The sequence below is a fragment of the Aythya marila genome (assembly GCF_965140915.1).
Source record: "Aythya marila genome assembly, chromosome: 1".
In the NCBI taxonomy this organism is placed as follows: Eukaryota; Metazoa; Chordata; class Aves; order Anseriformes; family Anatidae; genus Aythya; species Aythya marila.
The window spans coordinates 16,993,529-17,007,256 of record NC_139042.1 but is presented as its reverse complement, the minus strand read 5'-3'; the positions used below and the strand labels follow the sequence as shown (position 1 = coordinate 17,007,256).

At 44.0% G+C, this 13,728-nt stretch overlaps 1 protein-coding gene across 1 annotated transcript; it reads left to right on the top strand.

The window, feature by feature from the left end:
* Positions 1-7,316: 7,316 nt before the first annotated feature.
* On the top strand, positions 7,317-9,337 carry SLN (sarcolipin). Its single transcript, XM_082757039.1, has 2 exons — positions 7,317-7,431; positions 8,698-9,337. The coding sequence occupies exon 2, from the start codon at positions 8,804-8,806 to the stop codon at positions 8,897-8,899; it is 96 nt and encodes a 31-aa protein (XP_082613165.1). The 5' UTR covers positions 7,317-7,431; positions 8,698-8,803; the 3' UTR covers positions 8,900-9,337.
* The last annotated feature ends 4,391 nt before the right edge of the window (positions 9,338-13,728 follow it).

Sequence of the window (13,728 nt, the reverse complement as noted above, 5' to 3'; positions counted from 1 at the left end):
CATTACATGCCTTTATAGCCACCAAGAAATGGTTCCCACTTCTCTGCAGCTGCTGCAGCTTAGCTATGTGGATTTGGGCAAGATATCATCCATCTGAGGAGAAATAATTCTGCCTTCCTGAAATGCAGCACCTTCTCTATAACATCTGTTTTGTTCTGTGGCAAATACGAAGCATCTTCTCCCACAGAGAAGGAGCAAGCACCGCTTTGGGTTAAGGGCATCCATGCAGGCTTGCACGCTGGGGCAGAGCTAGGCTGTGAGCCTTCAGCAGCAGGTTCATCCACCCACAGCCCTACAGAGCTGCACAAACACTGCAGGCCGAAGGCACCAGGGTGTGTTGGAACAAAGGCTGGTGGCTACCTAGTAACTAAAGGCAAACCTTCCTCACAGGGACTGTTTACAGGCTGCCTTATAAATGACTCTGGAGATTTAAGAACTCACACGACAGCTGTATCAGCTCGAGCTGAGAGCTTTTCACATAGCAGTAGTGCTGATATGGTTGTTCACAGAGATAAACAATATATTTCTATGCAGTGCCAGGACATAGTTTATTAAAGACTCACTTCTTTTCATGTAAGAGAACTAAATCAAGCTGTGGGCACACAGACACCTCACTCTGGGGTAGGGTGAAGGGAGAACCTGCTGGACATCGGCAGTACCTCATATCCTACTCAGAAATAAGCTCACAGTAACCTGCCCTGCTGTCACTGAGATAAGCACCCTGCCTGTGCTTATACAGCACAGCCTCCCTTGCTGCCTTGTGTCCATTCCTGTGCCAGGGTGGCTGGACCTGTTGCTGGAGACTTTCACTACTTTAATACCAACAGAGGCATCAGTCAGTCTTGATATAAGAGCACTGTAAAGTTTCACTCAAAGTATTCCCTTAATGTGATACCATAAGCAAACATGAGTTATAGGGAAGTACTTCTTTACTTTATCAGTGTATCAGTGTATCATACTCGTCCCAAGGAAGCATCCTGGTGTAAAGTTCTCATGCAAGGCCCACTGACAAGAGTAGACAGATGTCCATTAACCTCAAAGAGCTTTTCGTGAAGACCAAAAGATGTTGGCTACCAGCTCCAAAAGATGTTTGTGAAACCCTACGATGTGTTAGGTTAGCAGGTCAGGAAAAGCTGACGTTAAGGGTGTCTTCACACTGCTTGCCACTAGCAATACTATAGACCTCCCAGACTGAACGCTATATGCTGTGCAGCTGGGAAGACCTGCTGATTTTCTTAGTCTGAGACTGCAGTAACCACTCCGGTCTTCTCTCTGCCAGGCATGTGAAGTTTGTTCAAGCCTCAAAGTCTGCGTACAGAAAGCTGCTCTTCTCTGCGTGTGCCTCTGACCCTGCTGCACCGAAGATTTTCCTTCACCACCTGTGAGCAGAAATCAGTTCAGAAAACAAAGCTAATTATATTTTCACACATTCTCCTTCCAGTACAGATTCTGATATCAATGCCTCTCATGCATTCATCTGCTACATTTCAGGTTGTTTTTCCTCAGAACAAATGCCGACTAGATTATTTTTCTGCTCCCCTAGTGCTCTGTATTTGTGGGTGGAAGTCTGCCAGTTCAAACATACAACCTGGAGATTGCATCCATTGCAGTAAGAAACTTTTACTGAACTGGCAGTTACCAGAACCATTCTGCCCCTGAAGATGTTGCTGGTGTGGGGCCTGCAGCCACAGGGATTGATCCTGCACCTGCCTGTTGGGGCTTCAGCTCCAGCCAGCAGCATGTTTTAAGCTCTAACACTGTGGAGGAGAGTGGTCACGGTAACCTACTTCGCTGTGACCTTGACCCTGGTTGCTGAAATTAGCTTTGCAGAAAGTTAAGCTCAAAAGCCTCTCCATAGCTTCAGCCAATGCTGGCTGGGCAAGGGAGTGCAGTGAGAGCATGTCCCAGAGCACAGTCCTGAATCCCCTGAAAGCTTTCAGTTACCTTCCAGGAGAAATTCATTATCTGCAAGGTCTGATGCTTAGCATCACAGGAGAAGTTGCCTTTCAACATTTTTCTTTAAAGCCTAGTGAAAAACAAAGGCTGTGTCCTACAACATGGCTCTATTCTGAGCAAGTGTGAGTGTATTCAAGCTGAGAGGTAAAATACAACTATTTTGGCTAAGCTTTCTACAGCATTTCCACATTATTTCACCTCTGATATTCACTAAATGTTATTCACTGTCCTGATTGTCCTAGAGGTGACTAGGTCATTGCTATTGCAGGTGAACTGGAGTTTTCATCACTCTTGGCCTGACATTTAAAGCAGCTTGAAGACAGCAAGCTATAACAGACTAAAACTGAGGCCTCCCACTCTTTCATCCTTCTTGCCTTACCTTTCTTTGGTGTTGCCTTAGAAGCAATTTTAAGTCGTCCTCTTTCCCCATTGTGTTCAGGGCTGCCTGTGACTTTCTGTGGGTCCAAACCACCGACCTGGTCTCACTGTGTTACCGTGTGGGTTTGTAACTTGGCTCATAGTACTGCAGCTTCTATCCAGTTGGAAATGTTGGATTGAAATAACAAAGGAATGTTTTCTGTCTCATGGCTTATTGTGAAAAGAAGTCTAGAAATAATAAAGCTCAAAATGAAAACATTAAACTTAATGAAATATAATAACAAGTCTAAAAATAAATAAAATCTGACAGAGAACAAGAGACTGTGATCTGGCAGCAATTATAAATGTGTATGTGAAGTGACCCACACTTTGGCTATTTCAATCTTCTCTAAAACATTTTGCCTTGTTATCTTGGACTTCTCAGTTCATATTCTTCCCACGTAACTGTGGAGATATAACAGCTAAATACCTTGCACGCCACTGTAAATATCTATATTATGTGAAATGAATTGCCAATTGGAGTACTGTTTCTCCCCGCTGACTGCAGTGTGATATTTCAACTTAGAAGTGGTTAATCCCACTCACCAGACACCAAAAAATTGTGATGATTCCCTGTTGTGTTCCCATTGAGGTTCGGCCTTGCTAACTAGCCTGCATGAAGCAAAGCTCAACATGAATGAATGACTGTGAGAGAGAGTGTTGTGATCATTAAAATGTGAAAGTTCTATGGACATTTTCAGTGATTTCCAGAAGGACAAGACTGGTGAGCTGCAAACATCAACAATATGGAGCACTTACTCTCACCATGCCCAAAACATAAATTCTGACTGTCTCACAGGGCTGACATCTCATCCTGGAGACACTGTCCGGATGGACTTATATTTTTCATCAGTGAAATTCCCTAGGAACTGAATGACCTGCAGTGGCAGTTAGCTCTCTGCATCCTGCTCACAGGGCTGTGCAGTCCTTTGCCCATCTGCCTGGAGGGAGAAAAGAAATGCATCCAGATTTCTACCTCCCATATGTGCCTGTGACTGAGATGGATGCAAAGGTAGTTGGTAATCCTTTTGTGACTGGGTACTCCAGACATCTAATGATTTCCCCTTTCTTTCTGCTGATCTGATGTTCCTGCCCAATTTAGGATCTGTTTTATGCTTCAGCAATCTGAAAAAGGCACACTGGTGATAATGTACATGTCACACAGACACAGTAATGTCTGTCAGACTCTCCTCATCTGCGGGATAGGCAACTCTAGATATGAATAATATGTGGGATCTCAGGACAGGGACATGGTGTGCCATTGGCTTTGGAGGATGTAAAGTCTTACTCCTTGCATTGAGGAAGGAGCTCAACAATGTCAATGCATTCAATTTTTAGACCTCTGCCTTTTAGCTAGGTTCATGCTTCCTGTTCTCCCAAAGCTCCCTTCAGAGGTAGTCAGTGCTATCTGTGGAATTCAGGGATGCTCACCCTATGGCAGACTTCTACAGAACGCAGATAGCCTGCACCTACATAGTGTGTGTTTTTCCTTCACTGACTCTATTAAGGGAGCCTCTGGTGACCACTTCTGCAGGAGTCTCTGCTGTGGGTCCTGCACCTGCCCAGCACTGTGGCAGGACGCTGTGGTGGGTGTTGTGAATTCAGCCAGGACCCTAAAAGTGAGATGTGGCAATATCCAGACTCCTTCGTATGTCTTCTGCCCAGTAGCTTTTTGCATTGGTGGTGCCCAGTTAGAAGTACTGTAAATCAGCAGATTTAAGATATGTATGTGGGCTATCTGCTGACCAGACTTAAGTGATGCGTATTCTCAGGTCCCATGATAGTTACATACATAACATGATAGTTATGTATGAAATACATGCTGTGATTACAAGTGCAGTATGCTGCTGCAAACTCAGTTTCATACAGAGTCAGATATCAGTGTTTTGAGTGGGTCTTCTAAGAAAATGCTCATGATTACAAGAAAGAGTAGGTGCCAATTTAAAAGTGAACTGATTATTAGTAGATTTAATATATACACATGTTGCATGTAGTGAAAAAGGTAATGATGAGAACCAAAATGAACACAATCTGCTCTGATTATATAAGAATGGTTTTGAAAGATTATGTGCTACTTGATTAGTGGGCTAGGAAGAACTTGAGATAGTCACAGCAACTTTAAATATAGACCAGAGCCTTAAGTTTGAGTATGTGAGGCATGAAGAGGGAGCTTTGGCACAGGGCATGTGAAAGTTGAGAACCAGATCTGTCAGAAAAAGAAGGAAAATAAAAGTGACAAGAAAAATATTTAGCACGGTATCTAAACCTCTAGGGTAGCATTTAAAGTAAAGCCATTTAATTCGTTCTCTCTTTTTTTTTTTTTTTTTTTTTTTTTTTTTTCCTGCTTTCTGCTTTCCTTATCAGTATTACATAACTTTACTAAATAAAACATCCTTTTAAAGATATGACCATTAAAGCTTTTGGGCTCTTTGTTTGTAAATAGCAAGGTTATGGATTTGGGGATGGTTCAGAAGAGTCAGCCTCTGGCAACTACAGAGTCTAATCCACAGCGTATTGGAGTCAGATGTTCCAGGCACTGGCTGGGTTTACAGACAACATCCAGGCAGGCCCCACAGCTCAGGTGTGTTTATTGGTAACCCTTATTCAGTGTCATGCTTTTTTCTCACAAGTCTTTGCGAAATACATATGTATGCGTGTATATCTGTATGTATATAGGAGCATTCTGTCTGATGGCTTCAAAAGTATGTGTAACATACTAGTCTGGCTCTTCTAAAGCTGCTAGGGACTAGCTTTGTCCATCAGAAAGTATTTCCTAGCTAGTAGGGTCTCAGTTTTAGCAAATGAGCTGCCTCCAAGTTGCTGATAGGTTGAAGAAAGTTAATTTCTCAGCTATATGGAATATTTGAGCTTGCCATTTCATTTTTGCAATGTTAGAAATATTGAGGATGTTGTGTAGAGAAACTTGACTATGAACAAGTTCTCTGGTCTAGGACTATTCACCCAATGAACTATCACAGCAGCAGGGACAGGCCCTTGTATTGAAGGGACACCCTTCACACAGTATGAGCAGTGAGGGAGCTATAAACCCAACCCTGTCTGTAGAGCCAGTCTGGAAGTCCTAATAAGCCAAATCCTAAACATTTGAAGATATTCAGTCAAAGACATTATCTGAAGATATTCAGGCAAAGACCGTTTTATATTTGCTTTGCTACATTTCATATCTAGCTATTGTGGATGAAGTCTGAGATGAAGGGAGTGCTGGGAGAACATGCGGATACCAGATGTTCCTGCTTACTTTGGGCATTTTGAACCTGGATTTCCCAAATCCCATCCCACAGGACACCAGCAAAATGAGGAAATCAAATTTGCTCAAGCCTTCCCTAAGAAATCAGGATGCGGTGGCTCAGCCCAGCCCAGCACATATCACTATAGGGCCTTGCAAACCTACATAGAAATCTAAGACCTGAACAAAGAATGGGTTAAGCTCCTTCCTCTGCATATTTTAGCATAGGACTCCCACTCAGCGTGTTGGCTTTTACAGCCCTGCTGCTTGGATGTCTAAGAGGGCAGTAGAAAGGCAGCCAAGCCAACAAGAGGGAAGGTTTCCATGGTACTTGTCCACCTCCTGCCTCCAGTGATCATGTGGAGATGCTATTTAGGGAGCTCACCCAGCAAACACCAAGCCACCCTCCCCTCCACTCCCCCCAGCCACCCACAACTATTTGTTTTGGTTTATTTTTCTTGGGATTGGTTTCCAGCCAGCCAGGCTCCCTCACTGGGGCATCACGGTGACGTGCAAGGTGCAAGGGGATGGGTGAACCCAGGCAATGGGACCCTCCCAGCCAGCCTTGATACTCCCATGCGTAAACACACAAAAGGCATCAGAATCAGGAGATAATCTCCATACTGTATACCGGGGGGGGGGGGGGGGGAGGGGGGGGCTTGGCAATGAGGATGAGGGCCAACTTTGAGGCTAGCTTTACACACTTTGACTTGACCGGGATCCTCCTGCCCAGCCAGCAGCAGAAGCTGACCCCTCTCTGGAGGTACTCGTGTTATTTATCTGAGAGAAAGGCTCCGAGCACTCGGCCCAGGGAGACCTGTGGCAGCACAAGGCTGCACTCTGCTCCTGACTCAGTCTAGCCCACCCTGGTGAGATACCCTGTCATCTGTATTGGTTTAAAGGGAACAAATTGCCATTTCCTTTTGTTTGCATCTACTACAAGCTCTAGCGGTGCCGTGGGCAAAGATAAGGTTATGTGGGGATTCCAGCTATCTGGGCTGCAAAGTGGTGTGCCTTCTGGGAAGAAATGCTACAGGGCAGCAGAAATACTTCTCTGTCTGCTCCAGAATCTGGAGCATTAATACCAGCATGGGAAATGGATGAGGGAGGAGCATGCAGGTGAGTGCGGATTCTAAAGCAAAGGACATTGTTATTCAAACTTCCTTGTACCAAACTTTTCTATTCAGCAAATGCTCATGGATTTCCTTACACTGCATTTAAATGCAAAGCATGTTTTGTTCTTCTTCACCTTATTTTAAAAGTGTATGCATATGAGAAGCTGTTGGACGATAAGGATAGTATGCAGTTGTAAGCAGGAGAGCAGCAGCCGTACAGTACGTAAGAAGTTAACTGTGTGGGCAATTGGAAATGATCTTCAGAGAAGCTGAAATCAACACACAGGTTTCTGCAAGTGGATCCTTCTTTCCTTCTCTTTTCCCCACGTTGGGTGTGAAGACACCAACGGGCCCCAAGAATCACCCTGTAAAGTCGCATTGCCTCCGAAGGGTTGCCCATAGCCCTGCTCTCTCCAGGAGAACTAATGCGAGTAAATCAGCCCGTGGACCCCAGAGCAGAAAAAGCCTTAACCAAGTCCTGCAGCCCAGCTTAGCCCTTTTAAAATATTTTGGGGGTGATGTCAGCACCTTGGTTGCCAATGCACTTGTTGCTCTCCTCCCTCAGACTACTTTAGTTCCCACAGAGGGACGGGGCATCCAGACCGAGTTGGAGATAGGCAGAAGCTGAGAGGAAAATTATATCTGCAGTGACCCAAAGCCCCAGAGGCAGAACCGCTGGGCTCCATTTACCTTCTTAAGGTAAAAAACAACAACAACAACAACAACCTTGGCTTACTTATTAGGTCAGATTTTTCTCTTTCCCAAGGACACGGGAGGCTGGCAAAACAGCCTGGGAATGGAGGAATTTTGTTAACTGCATGCACTAGGCTTTTAATATTTAATCTGCAAACTAAAGCAGTTTCTATTTAAACCCTCTGTCTTCACTCTGGTATGGTCCCAAGGCTTCTCTTGTTTGCTCTGTAGATGTTACAGCCCAGTCTAGCTTCTCTTCTAAGATTTTGGTTGTGTGGCTGAAATTCTTGGTTTGTCTAGAGATTATGTCTCATTTGTTTAAAGGTTTTTATTTTATTTACCTGGCGTAACGATGGGATTAGTGTATGTCATTCCTGATGAAGTATTCTAATTTCTCTGCATGAACTTCAAGAACATACAAAAATCAAAACTTGCTGTGATGAAGTAATTGAAAAGAATAACCAACAAAAGAGTTTTTGAATATGACTTTGACTGGGATTTTTGGAAGTAGGATTTCTGGAAGTAAGAGACAGGATTTCTGGAAGTAAAATACCTATAACAGCTTGAAAGTGCAGGAAATTCAGAAGATGCTTGCAAAAATCCTATTTCATCCATAGGATTTACTTATAAAATCTAAGAAGTTCTTCAGAAATGAGAACATTTAACCTTAGGTTCTCCTTGTACTTTTAGTGATACTGTAAATAATTCATTGCTTTTTCTTCTAACTTTTACAGAAGAGGCTAAAATTCATTTTTCTCAAGCTGTAGTATTTCTGTGCAAAATTTTATTTACAGCAAAGATTACTTGAGAAATGTTGGAAAAGTGACTGGGGTAAAAATCCTAGAGATTTATTACCCTTTCTTTATAGGAGAACAGTTTCAATTATTTTCTTAAAAAAAATAAAATATGCAAACAAATATAGGAATTTAGAGAATGTTAAACAGTACTATATTTATAGTGTATATCAGTTCAAATAATAAATGGGGTTTTGGCATTATTCATTACAAAATGCACAAAGCAGAGTGACTTTCCAGGGGCTGCTCACCCCTGTGAGATGTGTTTTGGGGTAGCACTGAGAGACTTTCTTGTCGAATGCTGGAAATCAAAGAAGGTGATAAGCTTCTCGAGATAGCTTGTACTTCATAGCATTCACAGTGCTTACTAACTTCTAGGCGCAGGAACATTTATTCATACCAATATATACAGCTCTGCTGAGCTTCCTGCCTTCATACATCTGTTCTTCACATATATACATGTTTTTTTCCTTAAAAGAGCCTGTGACCTGAAGGCTGAGCTCAAGGACACTCCCAGATAAGTCCCCGAAGGCTTCCCTTTGCTCTGCCTGCTGACCTCTGCCCACCCCTGAACATCCCTGAAAATGGAGAGATCCACACAAGAACTTTTCCTCAACTTCATGATCGTCCTCATTACTGTGTTGCTCATGTGGCTCCTGGTGAAGTCTTATCAGGAGTAAAAGACAATCAAAAACTCTCAGGGCTGGTCTAAGCCTGTGTCTGCAGACACCAGTGACACCCACCACACACCTCTGTGATCAGCTTTTGGTCAGTTTGGGATGCCGTGAATATTTTTTTACTCTCTCATCTCTGTTGCCTGTGCTAATGTTTGTAATGGGTCTATGATGGTGTAATTATTTTATTCTGCAGTGATCCAACTGTAAAATGCACGATCCTTAGGAAATGTCCTATGTGGCTCTCCCCCAGTGGCCATGTGAATGCTGTACCCCTCTGCCCACGGTGCTGGCTTCTTTGGCGTCAGGGTAGGGTATAAACCTGCAGCATGCAATGGATCCGTCTGTGTTAGCCGGTATAAAAGGCACAGGCTTGCTTAGCAGACAGGAATGTGAAACTTCTGTTTTCGCTTGCTCTTGTTTCACTTAAATAAAGAACATGTAAACCCATTATTTTGTAGCTTTCCTGGTCTGACAGCTGTTCACTGGAAAACTTGATAGGTGCAGCATGGTACATCACGAGGTCTGGCAGTTCGCTTGTTCCTCCCACCCAGATTTTTATTTGTACTTTATCAAAAATGTCTGTAGAGTAACAGTGCCAGTGCTGCAGGTTAACTGACGTTTAGCCACATGAATGAGCTGATTCCAGCTGTTCCAGCAACTTTTATGTCCAGAGTGACTTACACAACCTATGCTGTGGATGTCAACTTCAAAGAGACTCTCTGTCTCATGGGGACATTTTCAGATAATTGCATTTTCTGAAGCTGGGTTTTGGATGGGGATTCCCAGGGTCCTATTTTTGGCCAAGCTATGCTTGGAGCCGTGCCTGTGGAGAGGAGCTGATGCCGCGGTGCTGCTGCAAGGGGGTGGCGGTCCCTGGGGGCCACCGCGCCATGCCAGGCATGGGAGCACAGCCTGCCTGCTGCCTGCCTGCCGAGCTGTTGTCGCCTGCTAAAAAATCTGCAGCCAGCTTGAAGAGCCCAATGTCCTGCAGTCCCTGCGAAATCAGTGGTTAAAATCGGTGGCTAAAATCAGTTGTAAACAGCTAAAGTCATTGACTGAAATCAGTGGTTAAGCTCCCCTTATGCAATCCCCCTTGTTGTTTTAATGGCTTCAGAGACTGAGCTTCTTCTACAAGCAGATGCTTCTTCACCTTCTGACCAGCTGGTCAAAAGAGGTGATTCTTCACTTTATTTAGTGTTTGTGTGGCCTCACCTTGAACACTGTGTGCAGTTCTGGGCCCCACAACAACAAAAAAAATCTGTTATTCTATTCTATTCTATTCTATTCTATTCTATTCTATTCTATTCTATTCTATTCTATTCTATTCTATTCTATTCTACTCTTCTACTCTACTCTACTCTACTCTACTCTACTCTACCCTACCCTACCCTACTCTATTCTGTTCTACCCTACTCTATTCTTTCTACTCATTGCTGGTGCAATGAGAAAAATCAACCCTTGTTTCCTCCTGGCTGTGGCTATGGTTTAACAAACCTCCTTCCAACATTTCTTGGGATGACAAATTTTCTGTGAGAAAACTGAGACATTGAAATGAATTCACAGCCTGTCTCTGTGACCCACCTTGCACCAGATCCTGCTATAATTTCTCTAATTTACACGGTCTGCTTGTGTGCATAGGCTTGGTTGTGGCACGCAGCAGTGGCTGGCGAAGGACATGGAAAAATCTATTTTTAAATATGGTGAATACTTGATAATTCAATATCAAAGACTCTCATCTTTCACAGGCTGTGACTCCTTACTTCAGCTGAATGCTGCATCTTCAGCCAGCATTATCAGACCTTCCTTGAGGTTTAAAAATAGATCTTCAGGTTCTCCCATGCGTCACAGCTTTCAATAGGGGCCTCACCACTGCGCCCATGTCCCACCTGGAGGACTGAGGCTTTTTAGCCAGTACATGGCCATTTGCCAAGGAGAGTGATGTTGTGAGCACATTTGGGCTCATCACAGACTAGCAATGAAGAAATTGAAGTGTTTGGTTCCCTGGCTGAAACAACAGTGGCTGGGACAGTCACAGCTCAGGGTGAACCTGGCCATTTTCAGGTAGGAAGAAAGTCCTTGAGAGTTTGGGGCAGTCACAACTTTTAGTCATCAGTCTCTACCTTTAACAAGAATAAAGTTAAACACTCCAAACCACATGTTGGAAAGGCGAATACTAGTCCAACTATTTCTGTTTTCAGGCATTTCTAGTTTTTAAGCAAATTTTCAATGAGAAAAGGTCATTTCCCTACATTAAGTTCTGTCATTGGCCTAAAACTGAAGAAAATGTAAATTCGATCATCAGTAACAGAGCTGGATGCCCTGATGTTACGGCACTGTGCTGGTCCCTAGGCACATGAGACCAGGGCAAATTCCCCAGTTTGAGGGACCCTAATGTGGGTGCTTGGTGTGCCACTGGAGTCTCAAACTCCCTCCATTATCTTCCTGCTTGCCAAAGATGCCTGAGAGGAGAGAGGTGGCTCTGTGTCCCCCTGGTTTCTATTACCAGCTCTTTGCAGCCTAAGGGAGATTGAGAACACTGGGGCACTTCTGGACTAATGCTGATTTGCCTTTAGTTTGTTGGTGTAATTATTTCAGGCAAAACACATACTTAAATTATACTTAGGAGTTGCTCTCTGAGCAGCCTATTCCAGTGCTCATCCACCCCAACTGTAAAAAAGTGTTCTCTTAAGCCCAGACGTAGTATCTCCAGTGTTCCAGTTTGTGCCCACTGCCTCTTTTCCTGCCACTGGGCACCACCAAAGAGAGCCTGACTCTGTCCCCTTTACACACCCCTTCAGGTATTTATAGATGTTGATAGGATCCCCCTGACCCGTCTCGTTTACAGGCTGAACAGTCCCAGCTCTCTCAGCCTCTCCTTGTATGACAGATGCTCTGAGCCTGAATCACCTTCTTGGCCCTTAGCTGGACTCTCTCCAGTACATCCAGGTCTTTCTTGTACTGGGGAGCCCAGCACCGGGCACAGCACTCCAGATGAGTCTCACCAGATCTGAGCAGAGGGAAGGATCACCTCTCTGGGACCTGCTGGCAGTGCCCTTCCTGATGCAGCCTAGGAGGCTGCAGGCCTTCTGCTGCAAGGGCTCAGTGCTGGCTCATGGTCAGCCTGGTGCCCACCAGAACAGTAAGGACCTTCTCTGCAGGACTGAGTGGCCTCAGCTTGTCCTCACATGTGGGGTTGTTCCCCTTCAGGACGTGGCATTTCCCTGGGTTGAACTACATGAGGTTCCTGCCCGCCAGTTTCTCCAACCAGCCCAGACCTCTCTGAATGACAGCACACCCGTCTGGTGTGCCAGCCACTCCTCCCCTTCTGTATCATTACTTTACATCTTTATGTACATAAATTCTTTACATACATACATTTGCATACTATAAATCATTTTAATGAACCCATAACTATTTTAAGCCGCAGACTTCCTTCCCTTCTTTACAGTCAATCACACATTATGAATGATGTACCATGAAAAGTACTTATTATGCAAGCATAATAAGTATGCATGCTTGCATAATATGCATGCTCTTGGAGTTTATATTATATATATAAATACACGTAAATGTTTGACATGCTCTAAGATTTATGTACTGTGTATAGGACATGAACACAGCACAGTAGTTCCTCCTGGGGAGGACTGTGAAGGCAACACTATACTCAACCTGCTTCCTCTCCCACCCCACCTACTTTGAAAGAGGGCACTCTCTCTGCCACCTCAGAAACTTCCAAATTCAGGCAAAACTGTGCCTGCTCATGAACTTGAACTGACCTGAATACGGCACTTTTTTATTGTGGTATTTAAGTACACACAAATTAGCCTCGCCCAGAACCAGAAGTTCAGTAGTGGCATTTCCATTCACTTTACTGGGCTTTGGACCAGACCTTAGCTCTCTAATTTTAGATGTTCAGACTTCAGAAGTCTGGCGATGAGCCTGGTAATTCAGAATTGCTAAGCTCTCAGCACTTCACTCCACAGCAACTAGAGGCACGGGATGTTCAATGTGCTCTTGGGAAAAATCAGACCACCAGTTTGGGTGCCTGGATAACAACTTGGGAACCAAATGTTGGGCACCAAGATGTTAAACTTTGGCCAGGTATTTAAAAATTGTTTGATAGGGTTTACCAAAATGCTTCTGTCAAAAGTGATTTTAGCCAAAACAGGTTCCTCTGTGTTGTTTACAAGACTGTTTTTCTCAAGGAAAATTAAATTCCAGCAAAAACATATCAAAAATCCAGCAAATGCTCCCCAGATTCTTCTCAGCCAGATTGCCTGTTGTTCTCTATCCTTAGTGAAAGTAGTTAGACATTTAGCCCACATGCATTCAAATTTTGTGGTTCCAAGACAGTAATGACTCCAGAGTACATCACAGTCTATCCTCTGCTGCCCTACAAGTTGTAATTATGAATTTCAAAGTCCTCCTTGTAAGACTTACCCCAACCTAGTTGTAAGGACTGCTAGTTTCAACCAATGCCGTGCTTGAAAACCAGCTGTGTCCATATCGCATTGGCTGTAGGCTGTGCAGCTTGTGCCCCTTTTCTCCTCTGTTGCCCAGGCTCCGGGTCAGGCAATGTCTGTCCTGGGTGAATTGACCAGCAACTCTCACGGTGCACCACCTCTGAGTCACAGGGCAGGAGACTGAAGAGAAAGTCTCCTTTCTCTTCATCTTCATCTTCAAGTGATGCTGAGGAACAATACTTGCTTCTAAATTGTTTGACTACAAACCATTGTTTTCTTGCTGACATGTTTTAGTTTGCAAACACTCACTCAAAAGTGAATTACCCATGGAAAAAAATGCACACTGTGTAAAATCTACATGTGTGTGTT

Excerpts from the sequence above, each read along its gene's own strand:
- SLN (XM_082757039.1), top strand. The coding sequence starts at position 8,804 with ATGGAGAGATCCACACAAGAACTTTTCCTCAACTTCATGATCGTCCTC.